This window comes from Salmo trutta, chromosome 34 (genome assembly GCF_901001165.1).
Source record: "Salmo trutta chromosome 34, fSalTru1.1, whole genome shotgun sequence".
Lineage (NCBI taxonomy): Eukaryota > Metazoa > Chordata > Actinopteri > Salmoniformes > Salmonidae > Salmo > Salmo trutta.
In genome coordinates, this window is record NC_042990.1 from 16,831,664 (window position 1) to 16,855,253 (window position 23,590).

The window sequence follows — 23,590 nt, forward strand, 5'->3', positions numbered from 1 at the left end:
AATTCAGTTGCAAAACCCATCAAGCGCTATGATTAAACTGGCTCTCATGAGGACCGCCACAGGAAAAGAAGACCCAGAGTTACCGCTGCTGCAACCTCTGTGTCTTTGTGAGATGCAGTGTAGGTGAACGGATGATTTCCGCATGTGTGGTTCCCACCCTGAAGCATGGAGGAGGTGTGATGGTGTAGAGGTGCTTTGCTGGTGACATTTTTGGGGATTTATTTCAAATTCAAGGCACACTTAACCAGCATGGCTACCACAGCATTCTGCAGCAATACGCCATCCCTTCTGGTTTGCGCTTGTTTTTCAACAGGACAATGACCCAACACACCTCCAGGCTGTGTAAGGGCTATTTGACCAATAAGGAGAGTGATGAAGTGCTGCATCAGATGACCTGGCCTCCACAATCACCCAACCTCAACCCAATTGAGATGGTTTAGGATGAGTTGGACCGCAGAGTGAAGGACGGTTGGGAAAACATTCCAGGTGAAGCTGGTTGAGAGAATGCCAAGGGTGTGCAAAGCTGTCATCAAGACAAAGGGTTGCTAATATATTTTGATTTGTTTAAAAAAATTTGGGCTTACTACATGATTCCATATGTGTTATTTCATAGTGTAAATGTCTTCACTATTATTCAACAATTTAGAAAATAGTAAAAATAAAGAAAAATCCTTGAATGAGTAGGTGTGTCCAAACTTTTGACTGGTATATATATATATTTTTTTTATCTGTAATACTACTAGCCACTTCGATTGTATGAAGTCACCTTTAGCTAGCCCAGATATGTTCCCAATCTCCCAACCTCATAAGTAGCTACCAAGAAGCCATTGCAGGTCTGGTATGCCTGCTGGCTAGGTTGGTAGACTTTAGAAAAGCAAGCAGTAACTAAATCTACTGAATAAGACTCAAATTGCTTTCAATCTTTTACCCATATTTTAGCAGAGGTGCAGAGAAGGATATATTAATTATTGTATTTAAAAAAAAACACTAGTCAGGAGGATACAGATGGCTCAAGATGTATGCTTAGATATGCAGAAAAATATACATATATATTTTTACATAGAATTAAGCATAATGGTCATGGCTCTAAATTGCAGGAAAAAGCTGTTTCAGGTGTTTGAAAAATGCAGAATTCTCCAATTCTCCAGCCCCCCTCCGTGCCACACCCCAGTCATCTCACTTACTTTGTGCCACCACAGAATTTTGGGATTCCCAACGCCCCTGATGGCTTGCCTGCCAATTCCTAATTAACACACACTATTGGTAATAAGGATAACCTTGCATCAGTGTCTGTCTGCACACCAATGCTGTGAAATGAAATGGGTTTAATATCACACCAAGCCCTCTACTGCTCAGAGTAGCTATTGCCTCAACACCATCTTATAGCCTAGTCTATCTAGTGACCTCGTCAACGGGTTGTTGGACTGATAGTCCCAGGGCCTCTGGTTCAGGTCCTGGTCAGGGCTGCCACCCTGAAGTGGGATGGCACCCAAGTTCATCCATTGAGTGTGTTCTATGGTGTAATGGAATTGCTAGAGTAAAATACTGGGACGCCAAGAGGGCGAGTTATGCATTTTAGGACCAATATGTGTTAAAGTGAGTCTCATCCCTTTCTTTGACCCCACATGTGTAACCGTGTGGGCATGTTACTGACTAAAAGATAGCATATCTGGTGTGTGTATTTACTGCTCAGAATGTGTGACAGTGTTTTTTTTTTAAATAGATGGATGTGTTATCATTACTGTACCCAATTTAGTCCTCACTCTTGCAGCTTTTGGCAGGCACCATTTAGTCTAATGTGTCACCCAGTGGCCTTTTAATCATTTTGTATGCCACCCTGTTGTCAGGAAGGAATCCCCTGAAGAATGCTCTCTCCCTCTCTCTCTCTCTCTCTCTCTCTCATTTTCTATCTCTCCTTTTCTCAATTTCTCAATTCTATTGTCTGTGTATCTTGTCCTTTCTCACTTCCTTTGCTTTCTCCCTTCCCCTCACTATGTTTCTCTCCCCCCTCCCATCTGTTCACAATCGCGACCTCCCAAAAGTTCATCCTCTCACTCCTGTACTGTTGTTTTCCCTTCGTATAATCCCAACACATGGCATGAGAGGATTAATAATCCTCATTAGCCAGTTAAAGCAGTCACTGCTTTAAATACCCTACAATGGCAATATAAGTAAAGAAGAGCATTAGAGCTTATCTCCAGCTCCTGTCGAAGATTAAGTGGACAGCTGTTTCAACAAAATACATATAGTTTGTAGGTTTCAGCCTTCTTCAATGGGTTTTTGGTATTTTGCTGTCGAGGAAAATGTGGCCACATCCACAGACTGAGACAATAAAGAATTGTGAAAAGCAGAAAGATCGAATGACAAGGACATACAGGCCATCCCTCTGGGCAGTCAGTTCGAAACATTGAATTGAAGCTCAGTTACATTTTGACCCACCCATTTGATCATGTTAAATATAGAGATTCTTCTATCAACACATCTCTTCATCACTGTCTTACAAAATCCAATTCTATACTAATACAGTTGAAGTCGGAAGTTTACATACACCTTAGCCAAATACATTTAAACTCAGTTTTTCACAATTCCTGACATTTAATCCTAGTAAAAATTCCCTGTCTTAATTCATTTAGGATCACCACTTTATTTTAAGAATGTGAAATGTCAGAATAATAGTAGAGAATGATTTATTTCAGCTTTTATTTCTTTCATCACATTCCCAGTGGGTCAGAAGTTTACATACACTCAATTAGTATTTGGTAGCATTGCCTTTAAATTGTTTAACTGGGTCAAATGTTTCGGGTAGCCTTCCACAAGCTTCCCACAATAAGTTGGGTGAATATTGGCCCATTCCTCCTGACAGAGCTGGTGTAACTGAGTCAAGTTTGTAGGCCTCCTTGCTCGCACACTCCATTCAGTTCTGCCCACAAATTGTCTATAGGATTGAGGTCAGTGCTTTGTGATGGCCACTCTAATAATTTGACTTTGTTGTCCTTAAGCCATTTTGCCACAACTTTGGAAGTATGCTTGGGGTCATTAACCATTTGGAAGACCCATTTGCGACCAAGCTTTAACTTCCTGACTGATGTCTTGAGATGTTATATCCACATAATTGTCCTTCCTCATGATGTAATCTATTTTGTGAAGTGCACCAGTCCTTCCTGCAGCAAAGCACCCCCACAACATGATGCTGCCACCCCCGTGCTTCACGGTTGGGATGGTGTTCTTCGGCTTGCAAGCCTCCCCCTTTTTCCTCCAAACATAACGATGGTCATTATGCCAAACAGTTCTATTTTTGTTTCATCAGACCAGAGGACATTTCTCCAAAAAGTACAATCTTCGTCCCCATGTGCAGTTGCAAACCGTAGTCTGGCTTTTTTATGGCGGTTTTGGAGCAGAGGCTTCCTCCTTGCTGAGCGGCCTTTCAGGTTATGTTGATATAGGACTCGTTTTACTGTGGATATAGATAGTTTTGTACCTGTTTCCTCCAGCATCTTCACAAGGTCCTTTGCTGTTGTTCTGGGATTGATCTGCACTTTTCGCACCAAAGTACATTCATCTCTAGGAGACAGAAGTCTCCTTCCTGAGCAGTATGATGGCTGCGTGGTCCCATGGTCTTTATACTTGCGTACTATTGTTTGCACAGATGAATGTGGTACCTTCAGGCGTTTGGAAATTGCTCCCAAGAATGAACCTGACTTGTGGAGGTCTCCAATTTGTTTTCTGAGGTCTGGCTGATGTCTTTTGATTTTCCCATGATGTCAAGTAAAGAGGCACTGCGTTTGAAGGTATGCCTTGAAATACATCCACAGGTACACCTCCAATTGACTCAAATGATGTCAGTTAGCCTATCAGAAGCTTCTAAAGCCATGACATCATTTTCTGGAATTTTCCAAGCTGTTTAAAGGCACAGTCAACTTAGTGTATGTAAACTTCTGACCCACTGGAATTGTGATACAGTGAATTATAATTAAAATAATCTGTATGTAAACTATTGTTTGAAAAATGACTTCTGTCATGCACAAAGCAGATGTCCTAACCAACTTGTCAAAACGATAGTTTGTTAACAAGATATTTGTGGAGTGGTTGAAAAATGAGTTTTAATGACTCCCACATAAGTTTATGTAAACTTCCAACTTCAACTGTATATGCTATATTTATTTGTTTCACACTACAGAAAGAGACCATTGCAGGTTTACCTCTGTGATAGGCAGACATACAGTGCCTTCATAAAGTATTCACACCCCTTGACTTTTCCACATTTTGTTGTGTTACAGACAGAATTTAAAATTGATTACATGGAGATGTTGTGTCACTGGCCTACACACGATACCCTATAATGTCAAAGTGGAGGTACAGTTATTGTCTTATTTATTTTTTCTAATTAATACAAAATGAAAAGCTGAAATGTCTTGAGTCAAGTATTCAGCCCCTTTGTTATGGCAAGCCTAAATAAGTTCAGGAGTAGAAACGTGCTTTACAATCACACAATAAGTTGCATGGATTCACTCTGTGTGCAATAATACTGTTTAAAATGATTTTTGAATGACGACCTCATCTCTGTACCCCACACATACAATTATCTGTAAGGTCCCTCAGGCGAGCAGTGAATTTCAAACACAGTTTCAACAACAAAGACCATGGAGGTTTTCCAATGCCTCGCAAAGAAGGGCACCTTTTGGTACATGGATAAAAAAGCATGGTGAAGTTAATAATTAAACTTTGGATCACTACAAAGTCACTACAAAGACAGTTACAGAGTTTAATGGCTGTGATAGGAGAAAACTGAGTATAGATCAACAACATTGAACATGTGGCAAAGAAATTAACTGTATGTCCTGAATACAAAGCATTATGTTTGGGGAAAATCCAGCACAACACATCACTGAGTACCGCTCTTCATATTTTCAAGCATGGTGGTGGCTGCATCATGTAATGGGTATGCTTGTCATCGGCAAGGGAGTTTTTTTTGGATATAAGAAACGGAATTGAGCTAAGCACAGGAAAAATCCTAGAGGAAAACCTGGTTTAGTCTGCTTTCCAACAGACACTGGGAGACAAATTCACCTTTCAGCAGGACAATAACCTAAAACACAAGGCCAAATATACACTGGAGTTGTTTACCTAGATGACATTGAAGGTTCCTGAGTGGCCTAGTTACAGTTTTGACTTGAAAATCTACGGCAAGACTTGAAAATGGGTGTCTAGCAATGATCAACAACCAACTTGAAAGAGCTTGAAGAATTTAAAAAAATTATAATGTGCAAATATTGTACAATCTAGGTGTGCAAAGCTCATAGCTGTAAATGCTGCCAAAGGTGATTCTAACACGTATTGTCTCAAGGGGTTGAATATGTATGTAATCAAGATATATTAGTGTTTTCTTTTTCATATTTTTTTCCACAAATGTTAGAATTTTTCTTCCGCTTTAACATTACAGAGTATTTTGTGTAGATCGTTGACAAGCAATGGCAATTTAATCCATTTTAATCCTACTTTGTAACACAACAAAATATGGAAAAAGTCAACGGGTGTGAATACTTTCTGAAGGCACTGTAGATAAAAGGCTCCCAAACAATATTGTTATCAGTGATGTTGATTGTATCAAAGTATTCCCAACTTCTTTAATGGTGGCCACCATTTTAAATCTGACTTTGCGGTGGTCAGGTATTTGGGGGACAGGAACCTGTCTATCAGTGCATATAGTATATGGCTTAAAAATGTTAACTAATGGGCCTCCCGAGTGTTGTAGCGGTCTAAGGCACTGCATTGCTGTGCTAGAGGCATTACTACAGACCCGGGTTTATTCCCGGGCTGTGCCACAACCGGCAATGGCCGAGAGTCCCATAGGACGGCGCACAATTGGCCCAGCGTTGTCCGGGTTAGGGGAGGGTTTGGCAGGGGGGGCTTTACTTGGCTCATTGCGCCCTAGCGACTCCTTGTGGCGGGACGGGTGCCTGCAGGCTGACCCCGGTCATCAGTTGAACAGCGTTTTATCCGACACATTGGTGTGGCTGGCTTCTGGGTTAAGCTGGCAGGTGTTAAAGAGCGCGTTTAGGTGGGTCTTGTTTTGGTGGACGCATGATTCCACCTTTGCCTCTCCCGAGCCCTTTGGGAAGTTGCAGCGATGAGACAAGATCGAACAAAAAAGAGAACTAATGTGATGTGTTGTGGTCCCTATATACACCTAAATACTAAGTGTTATCTACATTTTACAGGCCTTTTACTTCCAGTATGGTCAGTTTTGCATCTTAACATGCGAGAGGCCATTTTCAAATAAAGCAGCATAAGTCAAAAGCAACATTATTTGCGCACAGCAATAATGCACACTTGGACTCATACTCTTACTATATATTATTTTAAATGTATTTTCCATTTGTTTGTGAAGAATATTGTTTTTGACTTCTCCATGAATCCACAGTCCACTAGGAAGAGTTGCTACCCTTCTCAGTTTGTCCCTGCTTTACTTTCCCTGGTATTGAGTTGTTATCAGATGGACACAAGACACAATGTGTCAACATTGAACAGTAAGCCATTCCTAATCACTTTACAGAGAATGCAAATTGAGATAAGATGCTCCTTGGCATCTGCTTAGAAATATGCTTCTCCTAGCAACAGTAACAGGATCTGGGCTTACTCATATTGACCATTATAGAGATAGAACGTTACTTAAAGGGGCAATCGGGGATTCTAAAAACCACTAATTGGTCACCCCGCCACTTGTTTTGATAAACAGCTGAGGGATGAAGCTATGGATGCAAGGACTGCATTAGACCACAGTTGTGGTTTTAAACATGTTTTGAAGCTATACAGTATTTGTTTACAATTATATTGACCCAAACCCTGATTCAAAAGTTTGGTCCATGTGACTAACAATGTGTTTGCACTTTCCCTCTGTAGAGGAGCAGTCCATCACAGAGCGGGCCCTGTGATCCAATCCAGCTCAACTCTCCGCCATCCTATTGAGGGTGAACTGGAAAGCTGCCTGACAAACACTCCCCAGAGATTCCTGAGCTCCATCCTGCATTTCAGGTGATAAACCCCTGCCTTTGAGATTCCTCGACCCTTCAATAATGGAGGACGGCTATCAGAACAAGACAGCCTTTATAAAGGGCGCCAAAGACATTGCCAAGGAGGTCAAGCGGCAGGCGGCCAAGAAAGTGGGCCGCGGTGTGGACAAGATGACCGACGAGTACAGCAAACGCTCATACGCCCGCTTTGAGGAAGACGACGACGATGACTACCCTGGAGTGCCTGGGGGGCAGGACAGTGGCTACTACCGGGGCGACAGCCAGGCAGCCAATGACGATGAAGGTGGCCACAGCGACTCCACAGAGGGCCACGACGAAGACAACGAGATCTACGAGGGCGAGTACCAGGGCATTCCCCGCGCTGACTCGAGCAAGGCTGCCGACAGCCTAGCAGGGGGAGATGGGCAGCAGTTCAGGGACATGGCACAGTTTGAGGGGGAGCGGCGGAAGGATCAAGAAGAGCTAGCCCAGCAGTACGAGACCATCCTGCAGGAGTGCGGCCATGGAAAGTTCCAGTGGACCCTCTACTTTGTGCTGGGGCTGGCCCTCATGGCGGACGGTGTAGAGATTTTTGTGGTGGGCTTTGTGCTCCCCAGTGCTGAGAAAGATATGTGTCTGTCAGAGGAAAGCAAGGGCATGTTGGGTAAGTGTGACCCTTAAACTGTGTCTTTTTAATTAACTTGATTGATTTACATGCTAGGTTAGTGAGCCCTTAAATGTTTTTCTCCAATCAAGTGTCAAATGTGGGGGAGTTAATCGGCCCCAATGCAAATTCAATAAAAACCCTGTCATTCTACGGTAAATTCCTCACATCTTATGTCTTTGGTAGACAATAAAATGAGCAATCTATGAATGTGTAACCTAACGTAGCAGGCGTAAAAATACTCCTGAGCGGAGTCCCCACATCTATTTTTCAAGTTAGGTTGCATCCCTGAAAACCGGAAACATCTGCTTTCTGCCGACCCTCTGGAGAGTGATGAATGTGTAACTCAGTAACTTATTCATTGACATCAGCACCTGATACACAAATGTCTGCTTAGCAGCACTTCATTTTATGATAAAGAAATGACCTGGTATTTAATTTATTCACAGAAATAACCAGGTACTGTAGTTACTAGTGCAGACTTTAAAAAATGAAATAGTACCCCTCGTCACCACATCATTTTCTAGCAAAAATCAGTACAGTTAAATAAAATGGTGTTGTGTGTTTGTGTTGATTTGTGAATTTCATACCAGTGTACCGCCAGCATTCAGCCAGTTGCGCTCTAGCATCTTAAACAGGTCTCCCTCTGCTTTTTCTCTTACCGTCTCTCTGTCTTGTGCTATCTTTAGAATACTTTATAAGTGCCCATAAACTTTGTTGTGGCTCAGAAACTGCCCAAAGCAGACAGCAACCTAGGACCAAATTGGCTACCCATTTTTCTGAGGAGGTAAACATGAACATCATTGTATTATGCTGAAAGAGTATGATAGAGGAAAACATGCAAAACATTGCTGGTTACTAGTTTTGATTGAATATAGGGACCCTAATTTATGCTCTGCAGCTTGCGTTGATCTTGTCTCTCTGACACGTCTATAATAATAATAATAATAACAACAATTGATTAACCTTATATCTCAAAGTGCTTCAAGAGCAAAAATCAAAAAAGCAATATGCAGTATCATGACAGGTCAACCAATAGAGGCCAAGTCTTTGCTGCATCCTCTGAAGATAGAGAGGGTCAGTTCATGGCTTGAGCGGAGGGAGCTGGTCAGTGGAAGGTAAATGATGGTGATGGAGTCTGCTGATGATCTTGTAGAGGGCAAGTCTGGAGTCTTATAGCCACTGGACTAATCCTCTTCCACTCTGTGATGCCGCAGCAGTGATGCCTCGGCAGCTCTGGGCGCCAAAAAGCTCACCACACAAAGTTCAGAATAGAAGCCAGTCGTCCTCACTACAAGCCCTCTGCTTTAGCACTGCTGTATTCCTCTACGTAATACTGGCACCCAGGTGAAACAAAAAAGCTGGTAATGTGTCCAGATGCATTTTTCAAACAAAAACATTAGCCGGCTAGCCATAGCTAGCTACCTATGTCCACGCTGACAAAGAGAGTTCATTCTCACATAAAGGGGAAAACCATCTATGATTAGCCTCCTCCATCCCACACCTCCCCCTTCACTACCCTTGAGCTTTGTGTGTGTGTGTGTGTGTGTGTGTGTGTGTGTGTGTGTGTGTGTGTGTGGGTGGGTGGGTGGGTGGGTGGGTGGGTGTGTGTGTGTGTGTGTGTGTGTGTGTGTGTGTGTGTGTGTGCATGTGTGTGTGTGTATCTGTCCGTTTGTGTGTCTGTTTGGGAGTGTGTGACAGTGGCTGCGTGCCTGCCTGCCCACACACACCTAACCGCAGGTTTTACACAATGCAATTGTCAGTTGTTGTTTTTTTTGTTTTTTTTACATTGCAAGACAGTCATGTACAGTGCATTCAGAAAGTATTCAGATTCTTGAATTCTTCCACATTTTGTTACGTTACAGCCTTATTCTAAAATGGATTAAATCATTTTTTTCCCTCATCAATCTACACACAGTACCTCATAATGACAAAGTAAAAACAGGTTTTTCCAAATTTTTGCAAATTTATTAAAAATAAAAAACGGAAATATCACATTTACAGAAGCATTCAGACCTTTGGAAGAGATTACAGCCTTGAGTCTTCTTGGGTATGACGCTACAAGCTTGGCACACCTGTATTTGGGGAGTTTCTCCCATTCTTCTTTGCAGATCCTCCCAAGCTTTGTCAGGTTGGATGGGGAGCGTTGCTGCACAGCTATTTTCTGGTCTCTCCAGAGATGTTTGATCGTGTTCAAGTCCATACTCTGGCTGGGTCACTCAAGGACATTCAGAGACTTGTCTGGAAGCCACTCCTGCATTGTCTTGGCTGTGTGCTTAGGGATTGTTGTCCTGTTGGAAGGTGAACCTTTCCCCAGTCTGAGGTCCTGAGTGCTCTGGAGCAGGTTTTCATCAAGGATCTCTCTGTACTTTGTTCCGTTCATCTTTCCCTCGATCCTGACTAGTCTCCCAGTCCTGAAAAACATCCCCACAGCATGATGCTGCCACCACCATGCTTCACCGTAGGGATGGTGCCAGGTTCCTCCAGACATGACACTTGGCATTCAGGCCAAAGAGTTCAATTTTGGTTTCATCAGAGTATCTTGTTTCTCATTGTCTGAGTTTTTAGGTGCCTTTTGGCAAACTCCAAGCGGGCTGTCATGTCCCTTCACTGAGGAGTGTCTTCCGTCTGGCCACTCCACCATAAAGGCCTGAATGATGGAGTGCTCCAGAGATGGTAGTCCTTCTGGAAGGTTCTCCCATCTCCACAGAGGAACTCTGGAGCTCTGTCAGAGTGACCATCAGGTTCTTGGTGGTCCAAACTTCTTCCATTTAATAATGATGGAGGTGACTGTGTTATACCTTCAATGCTGCAGAAAGTTTTTGGTACCCATCCCCAGATCTGTGCTTCGACACAATCCTGTCTCGGAACTATACGGACACTTTCTTCAACCTCATTGCTTGGTTTTTGCTCTGACATGCACTGTCAACCATGAGACCTTATATAGACAGGTGTGTGCCTTTCCAAATCTTGTCCAATCATTTGAATTGACAAAGGTGGACTCCAATGAAGTTGTAGAAACATCTCAAGGATGATCAATGGAAACAGGATGCACCTGGGCTCAATTTCAAGTCTCATAGCAATCAGTCTGAATACTTATGTAGACAAGTTTTTTGTTGTTGTTGTTAATTGTTAGAAACCAATAAGATTAGCATTCCTGCCATGTTATTTTGTGGAAATGTACAGTAATTCCATCCCTGATTGCACCCAAGGTGGCCATTGTAATTTATAGGATTCATATAATATAAAGTTTTGACAATTTCTTTGGATTCCTCATGTCTAACCTTTTTTTAAGTTTGGTTCAAATGGATGTTAGGTATTATATTTATTAAATGTTATATGAATCTTATAAATCCTATAGATTGCCAGTCCTATAAATTAAAATGGTCAGTTTTTAAAAACAGAAACTATTTCAGAACGATCTGAGATGGTGGGTGTCGAAATCATCTTTCTTGTGCCACATGTTGTGCCGAAGGGTAACAAATAAAGCAGCTGTATGCACAGGTATGAAACATGTAACTTTCTCATTTTCTCTTTCTGCCCTCTGCAGGTCTGATTGTTTATCTGGGAATGATGGTCGGTGCATTCGTGTGGGGTGGGCTCGCTGATCGGATAGGCCGACGGCAGTCCCTTCTCATTTGTCTCTCCATCAACAGCGTCTTCTCCTTCTTCTCCTCCTTTGTCCAGGGCTACAGCACCTTTCTCTTTTGCCGACTACTTTCTGGTGTTGGGTAAGATTCTGAAAACCGATGGATGGTGAATGATAGATAGAGACAGAGTGACACACAAATGCAGGTGGGCTTAATAGCTTTTTTATAGTTATATAGTAGAGATATATATGTTTTTTTGCTTTAATGCTAAGAAGGACATTTCGTCCAAAGAGCACCCTCACAGAAGCGAAGTAGCACTCCTACCACCAACTATTCTCCCCAAGTTTGATTTCATTTACAGATTTTCCAAAAAGATTAAACAGGAACAGGCTTAGAAAGTCCAGCTCAACTTCCAGTGGTTTGTTTCTCTGTGCAAATCCTTACAGGATCGGTGGTTCCATCCCCATTGTGTTCTCCTACTACTCAGAGTTTCTGGCCCAGGAGAAACGTGGGGAGCACCTCAGTTGGCTCTGCATGTTCTGGATGATTGGTGGCATCTATGCCTCAGCTATGGCATGGGCCATCATCCCACATTATGGTGAGTAGCCTATGGCGGGAATTCAATCATCACGGATATTGTCTTACCACAAAGTTGTATCTAGGGATTACACACGTTTACAGTTTGTACTTTGTCCCATTACTCTCTCTTTGCTCCTCTCCTCCCAGGCTGGAGTTTCCAGATGGGATCAGCGTACCAGTTCCACAGCTGGCGTGTGTTCGTCCTGGTGTGTGCATTTCCCTCTGTTGCGGCTATTGCTTCTCTCACCACCATGCCAGAAAGCCCGCGCTTCTTCTTAGAGGTAAGCATGGATCACTTTCTCAAAAGTCCATATAGAAGCAGTTTACCCAATTCCAATTCTAACCTCAATCACTTGAAGCCATATACAGTTGAAGTCAGAAGTTTACATACACCTTAGCCAAATACATTTAGTAAAAATCCCCTGTCTTAGGTCAGTTAGGATCACCACTTTATTTTAAGAATGTGAAATGTCAGAATAATAGTAGAGAGAATGATTTATTTCAACTTTTATTTCTTTCATCACATTCCCAGTGGGTCAGAAGTTTACATACACTCAATTAGTATTTGGTAGCATTGCCTTTAAATTGTTTAACTTGGGTCAAACGTGTCGGGTAGCCTTCCACAAGCTTCCCACAATAAGTTGGGTGAATTTTGGCCCATTCCTCCTGACAGAGCTGGTGTAACTGAGTCAGGTTTGTAGGCCTCCTTGCTCGCACACGCCATTCAGTTCTGCCCACAAATTGTCTATAGGATTGAGGTCAGTACTTTGTGATGGCCACTCCAATACCTTGACTTTGTTGTCCTTAAGCCATTTTGCCACAACTTTGGAAGTATGCTTGGGGTCATTGTCCATTTGGAAGACCCAAATGGACAAAACTTTAACTTCCTGACTGATGTCTTGAGATGTTGCTTCAATATATCCACATAATTTTCCTCCTCGTGATGCCATCTATTTTGTGAAGTGCACCAGTCCCTCCTGCAGCAAAGCACCCCCACAACATGATGCTGCCACCCCCATGCTTCACGGTTGGGATGGTGTTCTTCGGCTTGCAAGCATCCACCTTTTTCCTCCAAACATAACGATGGTCATTATGGCCAAACAGTTCTATTTTTGTTTCATCAGACCAGAGGACATTTCTCCAAAAAGTACGATCTTTGTCCCCATGTGCAGTTGCAAACCGTAGTCTGGCTTTTTTATGGCGGTTTTGGAGCAGTGGTTTCTTCCTTGCTGAGCGGCCTTTCAGGTTATGTCGATAGGACTCGTTTTACTGTGCATATAGATAGTTTTGTACCTGTTTCCTCCAGCATCTTCACAAGGTCCTTTGCTGTTGTTCTGGGATTGATTTGCACTTTTCGCACCAAAGTACGTTCATCTCTAGGAGACAGAACGCCTCTCCTTCCTGAGCGGTATGACGGCTGCGTGGTCCCATGGTGTTTATACTTGCGTACTATTGTTTGTACAGGTGATCGTGGTACCTTCAGGCGTTTGGAAATTGCTCCCAATTCTTTGAAAAATTACTTTTGTCATGCGCAAAGTAGATGTCCTAACCGACTTGCCAAAACTATAGTTTCTTAACAAAAAATTTGTGGAGTGGTTGAAAAACAAGTTTTAATGACTCCAACCTAAGTGTATGTAAACTTCCGACTTCAACTGTAAAGTGCCTTCAGAAAGTATTCACAACCCCTGAACTTGATTTTGTTGTGTTACATGGTGGGATTAAAATGGATTTAATTTTTTAAAATGAGCCACACAAAATATTCTGTAATGTCAAAGTGGAAGAAAAATACTAACATTTATAAAAACTTAATGAAAATTAAAACGATAATATATCTTGATTACGTAAGTATTCAACCCCTAAGTCAATACATGTTAGAAATACCTGGCAGCGATTAAGAACTTTGCACACCTGGATTGTACAATATTTGCACATTATTCTTAAAAAAAGTATTGGTTGTTGATTTGTCAAGTTGGTTGTTGATCACTGCTAGACAGCCATTTTCAAGTCTTGCCGTAGATGCCGGGGCGGCAGGTAGCCTAGTGGTTAGAGCGTTGGGCTAGTAACCGAACGGTTGCAAAATCGAATCCCCGAGCTGCCAAGGTAAAAATCTGTCGTTCTGCCCCTGAATAAGGCTGTCATTGAAAATAAGAATTTGTTCTTAAGGGACTTCCCTAGTAAGATAAAAATTAAATAGATTTTCAAGACGATTTAAGTCAAAACTGTAACTAGGCCACTCAGGAACAATATCATCTTGGTAAGGAACTACAGTTTATATTTGGCCGTGTGTTTTAGGTTATTGTCCTGTTGAAAGGTGAATTTGTCTCCCAGTGTCTGTTGGAAAGCAGACTGAAAACAGGTTTTCCTCTAGGATTTTGCCTTTGCCACATTTTTTTGCAATATTATTTTAGTGCCTTGTTGCAAACATTCTGTACAGGCTTCCTTCTTTTCACTCTGTCAATTAGGTTAGTATTGTGGAGTAACTACAATGTTGTTGATCCATCCTCAGTTTTCTCCTATTACAGCCATTCAACTTTGTAACTGTTTTCAAGTCACCATTGGCCTCATGGTGAAATCCCTCAGTGGTTGCCTTCCTCTCCGGCAACCGAGTCAGGAAGGACACCTGTATCTTTGTAGTGACTGGGTGTATTGATACACCCCAAAGTGTAATTAATAACTTCACCATGCTCAAAGGGTTGTGGTTGAATCTGTGTTTGAAATTCACTGCTCGACTGAGGGACCTAACAGATAATTGTATGAATCCATGCAATTTATCATGTGACTTGTTAAGCACGTTTTTACTCCTGAAGTTATTTAGGCTTGCCATAACAATGGAGTTGAATACTTAAATTATAATTCCACCTTGACATTATGGGGTATTGTGTGTAGGCCAGTGAACAGAAATCTCAATATAATCCATTTTAAATTCAGGCTGTAACTAGGGATGCACCGATATGAAATATTTGGCCGAAACCGATATGAAATATTTTCCTTGCCAAAAAAAAAACCGATACCGATAACCGATATTTAAAATTTTAGCTGCTCGTTAACCTGTTACATCTAGGGGGCAGTATTTTCACGGCTGGATAAAAAACGTACCCGATTTAATCTGATTATTAGTCCTGCCCAGAAACTGGAATATGCATATAATTATTAGCTTTGGAGAGAAAACACTCCAAAGTTTCTGAAACTGTTTGAATGGTGTCTGTGAGTATAACAGAACTCCTATGGCAGGCAAAAACCTGAGATGCTTCTGTTCAGGAAGTACCCTGTCTGAACATTTCTTGCCCTTCTTGATTCTCTCTATCGTTTACAAAGGATCTCTGCTCTTACGTGACACTTCTCACGTCAACAATGGAGTCTCACAGCCCGGGAAAAACAGGAATGATGTCATTCAAAGCCCTGGCTGAAGCACACGAGAGCAAATGCTGAGTGGTCAGTCAATGGACTAAGCCTTAGGCGCGTGACACGCCCCGCCCCCGGCTTTTGGTTTTTTCCTCAGTTTACAGACAGGCAGATTCCCGGTCGGAATATTATCGCTTCTCTACGAGATAAATTGCATAAATATTGGTTTTAAACAGCGGTTGACATGCTTCGAAGTACGGTAATGGAATATTTCGAAATTTTTTGTCATATTTTGCGTCATGCTCGTGGCCGAGATTTAGCGTTGGGATAGTGTCTAGAACGCACGAACAAAACGTCGCTGTTTGGATATAACGATGGATTATTTGGGACCAAACCTACATTTGTTATTGAAGTAGAAGTCCTGGCAGTGTATTCTGATGAAGAACAAGCAAGGTAAGAACATTTTTCTTATAGGAAATGTGATTTTGGTGAAGGCTACACTGGGTGGGTGTCTAAATAGCTAGCCCTGTAACGCCGGGCTATGTACTTACATTATTGCAAAATGTGCTTCATCCGAAAAGCTATTTTAAAATCGGACATATCGAGTGCATAGAGGAGTTCTGTATCTATAATTCTTAAAATAATTGTTATGCTTTTTGTGAACGTTTATCGTGAGTAATTTAGTAAAATCACCGGAAGTGTTCGGTGGGAATGCTAGTTCTGAACGTCACATGCTAATGTAAAAAGCTGGTTTTTGATATAAATATGAACTTGATTGAACAGACATGCATGTATTGTATAACACAATGTCCTAGGTGTGTCATCTGATGAAGATCATCAAAGGTTAGTGCTGCATTAAGCTGTGGTTTGGGTTTATGTGACATGATATGCTAGCTTGAAAAATGGCTGTGTGATTATTCCTGGCTGGGTACTCTGCTGACATAATCTAATGTTTTGCTTTCGCTGTAAAGCCTTTTTGAAATCGGACAGTTTGGTTAGATAAAGGAGAGTCTTGTCTTTAAATAGCTGTAACATAGTCATATGTTTGAAAAGTGTAAGTTTTCGGATTTAGAGGAGTTTGAATTTCGCGCCCCGCCCATCATTGGATATTGGAGCAGACGTTCCGCTAGCGGAACGTGTAGATGTAATTAAGCATTCTAGTACAGTTAAATAGTTGAAACACACACACACACACACACACACACACACACACACACACACACACACACTGACCAAAAAGTTATTTTGTTGGCTTTTACGAATGTTCCCATTACCAGTAAAACATAATCAAAACCTATTTCTTTAACTAACTTGCTGTGCTGTTTCGTTGTTCATTTGTTCAGTCTCAACCAGGATTTCATCATACATGTCAAGCAGTGAAGTTTCAGCTCTGTCTGTCCATGGCCTCTCTTCCTCGGTCACTGGGTCCGTTTCCATCTTGTCCAGCTGTGTCTGTAACATTTCACATAAACCCTGTTTCTTGTCTGCATCGAGGTAGCGGTCCTTGTACCTAGCATCGAGCATGGTGGCGACACAGTAGAGGCTCAGAGAGAATTCCACCGAATCGCTTGTTCACAGCCTCTAGTAGAGTACTTTTCCAAGTTAATCCGACGGTCTGTGTTGGCATTTTTGTTGAGCAGGCATTTAAATGCCATGACAGGGTATCACGTCTGCTGCATGTTCTTAAATGCCATTGAAATGGCAGAAGTGGTATGAGAACCAGTACATTCTTTAGCATGCAATACGGCTTTCCTCAGTACGAAATCCTCGTCGACTCACCATGCTGTCACATGCTCATGGGGCTGACATCGCTGGTCAGTCGTGAAGCTAATGTCAGTCGTGAAATGTCAGTCGTGAAGCTAATAGCAGTTACGCCCATAACAAGTAGCTTGTGAATGCGAGTTTCAACAAGATTGTGTAACTCTGGTAGGGCAACATCTAAAAAACAGCGCCTACTTGGTAGTGTGTACCGGTGCTCGACCAGTCGGCGAAAGCCAAGATCATCCACGACAGAGAACGGTTGATTGTCAAGGGCAATGCATTTTTAGCTAATATCGGCCGATTCCAATATGCTTACCAATATATCGTGCGTCCCTAGCTGTAGCACAACAAAATATGGAAAAAGTCAAGGGATGTTAATACTTTCTGAAGGCGCTGTATGTCATTACCTGAGTTGACTATTGAACAGCAGTAAATATTGCAGATTATACCTTTAAAGGTACAATCTGGGATCTTGTGAATTAAGTCTTTTCAATTCTTCAGATTCTTCAGATTGATTGTTGAGTTTAGCACAACTGTCTTACTCTAGAAGCATAACCCTAAATATAAGGTTTTATAACAAATTCATGGAATTTAAGGCACACTACAGTATACCCTTAGACACTTCACACAAACATAATGTTTCGCAATACTCGTAATGTGTTTCAACTGTAAGAATTTTTGATGAAGTATGCAATCATTTCCCAACAGAATGGCAAACACGATGAAGGCTGGATGATTCTGAAACAAGTTCACGACACCAACATGAGAGCAAAGGGACACCCGGAGAAGGTATTTTCTGTGAGTATTTCTGAGACAAACATGTAAAGACTTTGAATCGAAGGGTTCTTCTGCAAAAAGTGTTTATGAAGTTGTATTCTCCTGTCCTGGCTGTTTGTTATTGTGTAACCTCGTCCCCAGCCTGGAAGTGTCTGATGTTGTCTACTGCGTAGCCTAGACCTGCTAGGTTTTTGTTTTTTACCACTCCAAACAAGAAGTTCCCTCACGGGAAAGTCTCATTTCATCTAATCTTATCTAATGTATACATGTACTGCACACAAATGAGTTGAAAATGGACGGTCTTATTTTTCCCAGGTCACCACCATCAAGACTGTAAAGCAGATGGACGAGCTGGTGGACATGGGAGGAGACATATCAACTTTGCGACGCTATAAATTGAAGCTGACCAGCCTATTTCAACAGGTAAGAGTCATGTTAAGATCCCTATAAAGGTATGAGAATATGATTATTTTCTGTGTATATCTTTTATATTTCACACAAAATATGTTAATTTGCGACTGCATACACTACTTAGCAGACGCTTTTATACAAAATGACCAAAGCCCAATTTATGCTTAGGTAAAAAAAAGTTTTGTGCAATGTGTTTTACAGTGGGTTTTTATGTTTTTAAACTGTGTCAGCAGTAAAACCTAGATGCATATTTGAGTTATTTTCTGTGGGTTGCTGTAGGTGCGGAGTAACTTCTTGGCCATCTTCAATCCAGAATACAGAAGGACCACCTTCATGATGATGGCTGTCTGGTTTACCATGTCGTTCAGGTAGCAGAACCAGGGCCATGACCATAGTGGTTATCAGCGGCCTGTGCACAAACTGGTTATTTTCTGATCAATCAGAAAGCTCAAGAAATGTTTTGTCATATCAAATCTAAAAAGATTCCAAAAAATGGTGGCTCCTGCCGTCTTAATTTACTGGGCATTGATATTATTAAGGTTCATACTTAGCTCAACTGATTTCAACATAGTGAAGAATGAAGAAGCATAATCATGTTTGTTTGGTTAAACCCCATTTGTCTTTTGATTCTCCCCCAGCTACTATGGGCTGACAGTGTGGTTCCCTGACATGATCAAGTACATCCAGAAGCACTACTATGGGCTGAGCATCCAGAAGCAGCTACTATGGGCTGACAGTGTGGTTCCCTGACATGATCAAGTACATCCAGAAGCACTACTATGGGCTGACAGTGTGGTTCCCTGACATGATCAAGTACATCCAGAAGCACTACTATGGGCTGAGCATCCAGAAGCACTACTATGGGCTGACAGTGTGGTTCCCTGACATGATCAAGTACATCCAGAAGCACTACTATGGGCTGAGCATCCAGAAGCAGCTACTATGGGCTGACAGTGTGGTTCCCTGACATGATCAAGTACATCCAGAAGCACTACTATGGGCTGAGCATCCAGAAGCAGCTACTATGGGCTGACAGTGTGGTTCCCTGACATGATCAAGTACATCCAGAAGCACTACTATGGGCTGAGCATCCAGAAGCAGCTACTATGGGCTGACAGTGTGGTTCCCTGACATGATCAAGTACATCCAGAAGCAGGAATATGCCTCGCGCACCAAGTTCTTCACCAAGGAGCGAGTGGAGCATGTCACTTTTAACTTCACCTTGGAAAACCAGGTGCACCGCCAAGGACAGTACTTCAACGACAAGTCAGTCCTCATTGTATTACACAGAACGTTCTGAATTTGCTATATTTTCTTCTTAATCGGGAGTGGTAAACGGTGCTGGTCTTAATTTTGCAACTATGCAATGGACACTAATTGTTAGTCGACTCTAATACAACCTGGCCGCTAAATACGTCTTTCTTACATTTACATTGTCCACAAGGTTCATCAACCTTAAGATGAAGTCCATGGTGTTTGAGGACTCATTATTTGAGGAGTGCTACTTTGAGGACATCACCTCTAGCAGAAGCTTCTTCAGAAACTGCACCTTCATCTCAACCCTCTTTTACAATACAGGTAAAGTGTCTCCCAAAACAAGAAGCATAAACAATATAAAGTGGAGCTTACAATAGTAATGAGTTCAGTCCATGCCTAGATGTTCTGTATTATGTCATTCTGTATTATCTTCCATGTTTTGTGTGAACCCCAGGAAGAGTAGCTGCTGCTTTTGTAACAGCTAATGAGGATCCTAATAAAATACCTAATACCATTGAACTGGGCAGTATCCTACACTTGGACCCTTCTTGACACCTCTCTTACTTTCTTTTCTCTTGACAGACTTGTTCCAGAACAGAATCATCAACAGCAAACTGGTAAACAGCACCTTCCTACACAACAAGGAAGGCTGTCTGCTGGACTTCACTGATGACAACAACGCCTACATGATCTACTTTGTCAGTTTCCTGGGCACATTGGCCGTGTTACCCGGCAACATTGTGTCAGCCCTGCTGATGGACAAAATTGGACGTCTGAGGATGTTGGGTATGTCACGCCTTCATGAATGTGTTTTTAATGCTTTATACAAGATTTAAAGAATATGCGCATATTTTGAGATTATACATCTGATGATACATTAATCATGCACCCCTTCCTACACCACAGTTTTTCATGATTAGCCTACTACAGAGAGATCCCTTATCTTTGTTTGATCTTTTTCACCCTCTTTCTCTTCCCCCTCAATCTCTTTTCCTACACAGCGGGATCAAGTGTCATATCTTGTGTCAGCTGTTTCTTCCTGTCATTCGGCAGTACCGAGTCGGGAATGATCGCCCTTTTATGTCTCTTTGGCGGCATCAGCATAGCTTCATGGAATGCCCTGGATGTGTTGACTGTAGAACTGTACCCCTCGGATAAAAGGCAAGTGCAGCTACCTCCCATTTTGAAAGTGTTACAGCTCCTTAATTCTTGCACAGTGAATAAAGGTGTATTTATTGAAAAGATATTTAAATTTTCATATTAAGTTTCAAGAAGTAACCCTGTCAGAAGTGCTGACAATTTCCATTGTTTTCTCTTTTTTAGGACCACTGCATTTGGCTTCTTAAATGCCCTTTGCAAGTTGGCTGCTGTCCTGGGCATAAGCATCTTCCAGTCCTTCGTAGGCATCACCAAAGCTGTGCCCATCTTGTTTGCTGCGGGAGCACTCGCTGCCGGGAGTTTCCTAGCACTGAAGCTGCCTGAAACACGGGGCCAGGTGCTGCAGTAGCACAATTCACCACCAGAAGGCAGCGGAGTGTAGCTTCAGTGGCCACATTACAACCAGAGCTTGACCAACCGTACAATCTCAGCCTTTAGCAATCTAACGTTGCTCATTAAACACAAAAAAAACGACTGTCATCAACAGTGTCACAACAGTCCCAGATTACTGAGAAAATATGAAGATAGCATCATACTTAAAATGCAGATGTGTCCCATATAGCCAGCACAGACTAGCTGGCATCTTCACCACAGCATAAAATAGCACATTGGGTTTGCTTCTCAGAGACCCTGCAGATTAGACAGAATGAAATCCTGCCAACAAAGATATAAGCTTATAAACCACTGCCAAAGGATACAAAGATACTGCTTGATAGCTACAATGCCTAATGGGGATACTTCCCAACAAAAAAGATCAAACATCTATACACCCTCAATTCATCCTAGCACCCATATCTGACCCTAACACCAAATAATATGAGGTTAAAGATGCCTTCCAACAGATTTCCACCTGAAAATAGCTTTCACTGTAACTTAGCTTTCCACTGAATTTACATATCTTATTGGCTTCCTCTGAAAGAGAATATTGCAGACAATAATTCCCTTACCAGGTGACATGCACCAAGCTCCCTGCATCAAAATAATGATATAGATTATGTGTTCAAACTTGGCATTGATACTAGTTATTTGATCATATAGAAAATGGACTGTACATGTGTGTTGAAGATATATTGCAAGACAATGAATAATGACAGGACAAATAAGTGGTAAATATTTACGTTTATTTATTGATGGTAATTCGAAGGGATCGGTTTTGTTGATATGCACACAAAAAAATTACTTTGTACTGTATGTTTGTATGTTTGTCCACATCAAATTTACATCAAGCAGTGAAATATATGTCTAAATAGTTATATGTTGTGTGCGTATTAGGGAGAAAGATGGAGAAAGTGCTGCATCCTTCTGTATGTTTTTGTAATTGGTTCAATGAGACTTCTGAGGAACGTATTCATGTACATTGATCTACATTGATAAAGTGCGTCATTATGGTTCTGTAAAGATATTGGAAAAACAGACAAAGATGAGTAAATAAGATGAGAACCTATTTAACACATCAGTGGAGATATCCTTTCATTTTGAAAGGCTAGATTATTGTTACTTTAGAATAGCTCATGCTTCCTGCGTCTCACATAGTAGTCTTATGCTCCCTCTTCATCAGCATGTTTAACATTCCAGTTTGCTAAGGCCAACATGTGCCCTCTGCTGTCTATGAAGGCCTAAGGAACATTACACCTAGGAGGACCAAAGTCAGTCGGTTCAGTCGTTAAACGATGCAGTATTAATGAAGCACAAATGATTCCATATACAATGTTACTAAGCACATTGTCCTTCAGTCATGCAGCTCATGGGAATAGAACCATAGCAACTAGTCACTCACAGATTCATTTGAAGGGCTCAATTAAATCCAAACTGTGTTGTGTTTTTCCACAGTAGTATAAAACACAATTTTCTCTGTGATAAGAAATGTTCAAGTTATTGTGTCCCTTGTCCTTCCCCCCCACTCCCCGAAAAATCCCCTCAAATGTAGATGCCTACAGTTTTCAGAATAACATGTGTACAAGGGTATGTATGTACATCGGCAAGGCAGGCTTGGTTGAATCTAGCCCTATGTCTTTGTTGATTATTATGTGCTTACCTGTCACCGTGTCCACTCCATCCCTTCTAAATCTTTGTGTCACAAGTGTGGTGACAATCAGTGAGAGAGCTGATCTCTCCATTGCTCAACTGTAGTGTGAGTGTGATATCTGACTGCAGGGCTATTGGGCTTGTTGAATGTGTAGCCTGTGGGATTTCTCTGTTGCTGTGTGCTTGGTACAAGTGAGTGTCTGATGTGGTGCTGGATTTATTTATTAGAATCAGATCTCTTTAGTGTTGCGTATGTCTGTATATGACATCTATTGTTATTTGTGTTTGCACATAACTGACAAATTTGTGTGTTTGAGTGAGTTTGCAAAAGATACTTGTAAAATAATGTGTTCATGTTTGAGAGTGTAGATTGAATTTGTAATCTCTGTTGTACTCTCTCTCTCTCTCTCTCTCTCTGTGTGTGTGTGTGTGTGTGTGTGTGTGTGTGTGTGTGTGTGTGTGTGTGTGTGTGTGTGTGTGTGTGTGTGTGTGTGTGTGTGTGTGTGTGTGTGTGTGTGTGTGTGTGTGTGTGTGTGTGTGTGTGTGTGTGTGTGTGTGTGTGTGTGTGTGTGTGTGTGTGTGTGTGTGTGTGTGTGTGTGAGTGTATGTGTGTGTGCGAGCGCCAAATATTTTTTCTACTTCTGTTCTGGTGTTTTAATCCCAAAGAACGAGCACAGGTCAATAGGGGCCAATATAACATATCTATGAACTAAAAGACTAATACAATAGATATCTAGATCAATTTGATGTTCTTTATAGTGTCAGCCTTGGGCGCTCCTTTGCTGATTAGGTCTCCGCCGAACAAATGTTTGCCCCTGAAAACATTTTGTCTCTGTGATTGCCTGACAGGTTGCATGGTAATCATAACATTTGTTCAAAGTAAATTCAAATGAAATGTGTTAGCAATTGCAGAGTGGTTTTGGGGAGTGTCAAAATCCCAGGCATCCTCCCTTTAGATAGATGCTTGTTGTTTCCAGCATAAGAATCTGGACCCAAGTTTTAGACCCATCAACCTT

At 41.7% G+C, this 23,590-nt stretch overlaps 1 protein-coding gene across 2 annotated transcripts; it reads left to right on the forward strand.

Moving 5' to 3' along the window:
* Positions 1-453: 453 nt before the first annotated feature.
* On the forward strand, positions 454-22,976 carry LOC115173710 (synaptic vesicle glycoprotein 2A-like). 2 transcript variants are annotated; one of them, XM_029732039.1, is made up of 13 exons: positions 454-486; positions 6,901-7,674; positions 11,225-11,405; positions 11,711-11,862; positions 11,991-12,124; positions 17,655-17,744; positions 18,039-18,146; positions 18,414-18,502; positions 19,236-19,400; positions 19,579-19,712; positions 19,974-20,177; positions 20,393-20,552; positions 20,715-22,976. In XM_029732039.1, exons 2-13 carry the CDS (start codon positions 7,074-7,076, stop codon positions 20,896-20,898), a joined length of 2,202 nt encoding a protein of 733 aa, XP_029587899.1. In that variant the 5' UTR covers positions 454-486; positions 6,901-7,073; the 3' UTR covers positions 20,899-22,976. The 2 variants fall into 2 exon arrangements, with proteins under 2 accessions (XP_029587899.1, XP_029587898.1); XM_029732038.1 differs by lacking the exons at positions 454-486; positions 6,901-7,674; positions 11,225-11,405; ... (3 more) ...; positions 18,039-18,146; positions 18,414-18,502 and adding an exon at positions 18,881-19,196 and having other exon boundaries at positions 19,279-19,400.
* Positions 22,977-23,590: the final 614 nt, after the last annotated feature.

Excerpts from the sequence above, each read along its gene's own strand:
- LOC115173710 (XM_029732039.1), top strand. The coding sequence starts at position 7,074 with ATGGAGGACGGCTATCAGAACAAGACAGCCTTTATAAAGGGCGCCAAA. Across the intron at positions 11,863-11,990 it reads GGCCATCATCCCACATTATG|GCTGGAGTTTCCAGATGGGA; the intron begins GTGAGTAGCCTA and ends CTCTCCTCCCAG. Across the intron at positions 19,713-19,973 it reads AACCCTCTTTTACAATACAG|ACTTGTTCCAGAACAGAATC; the intron begins GTAAAGTGTCTC and ends TTCTCTTGACAG.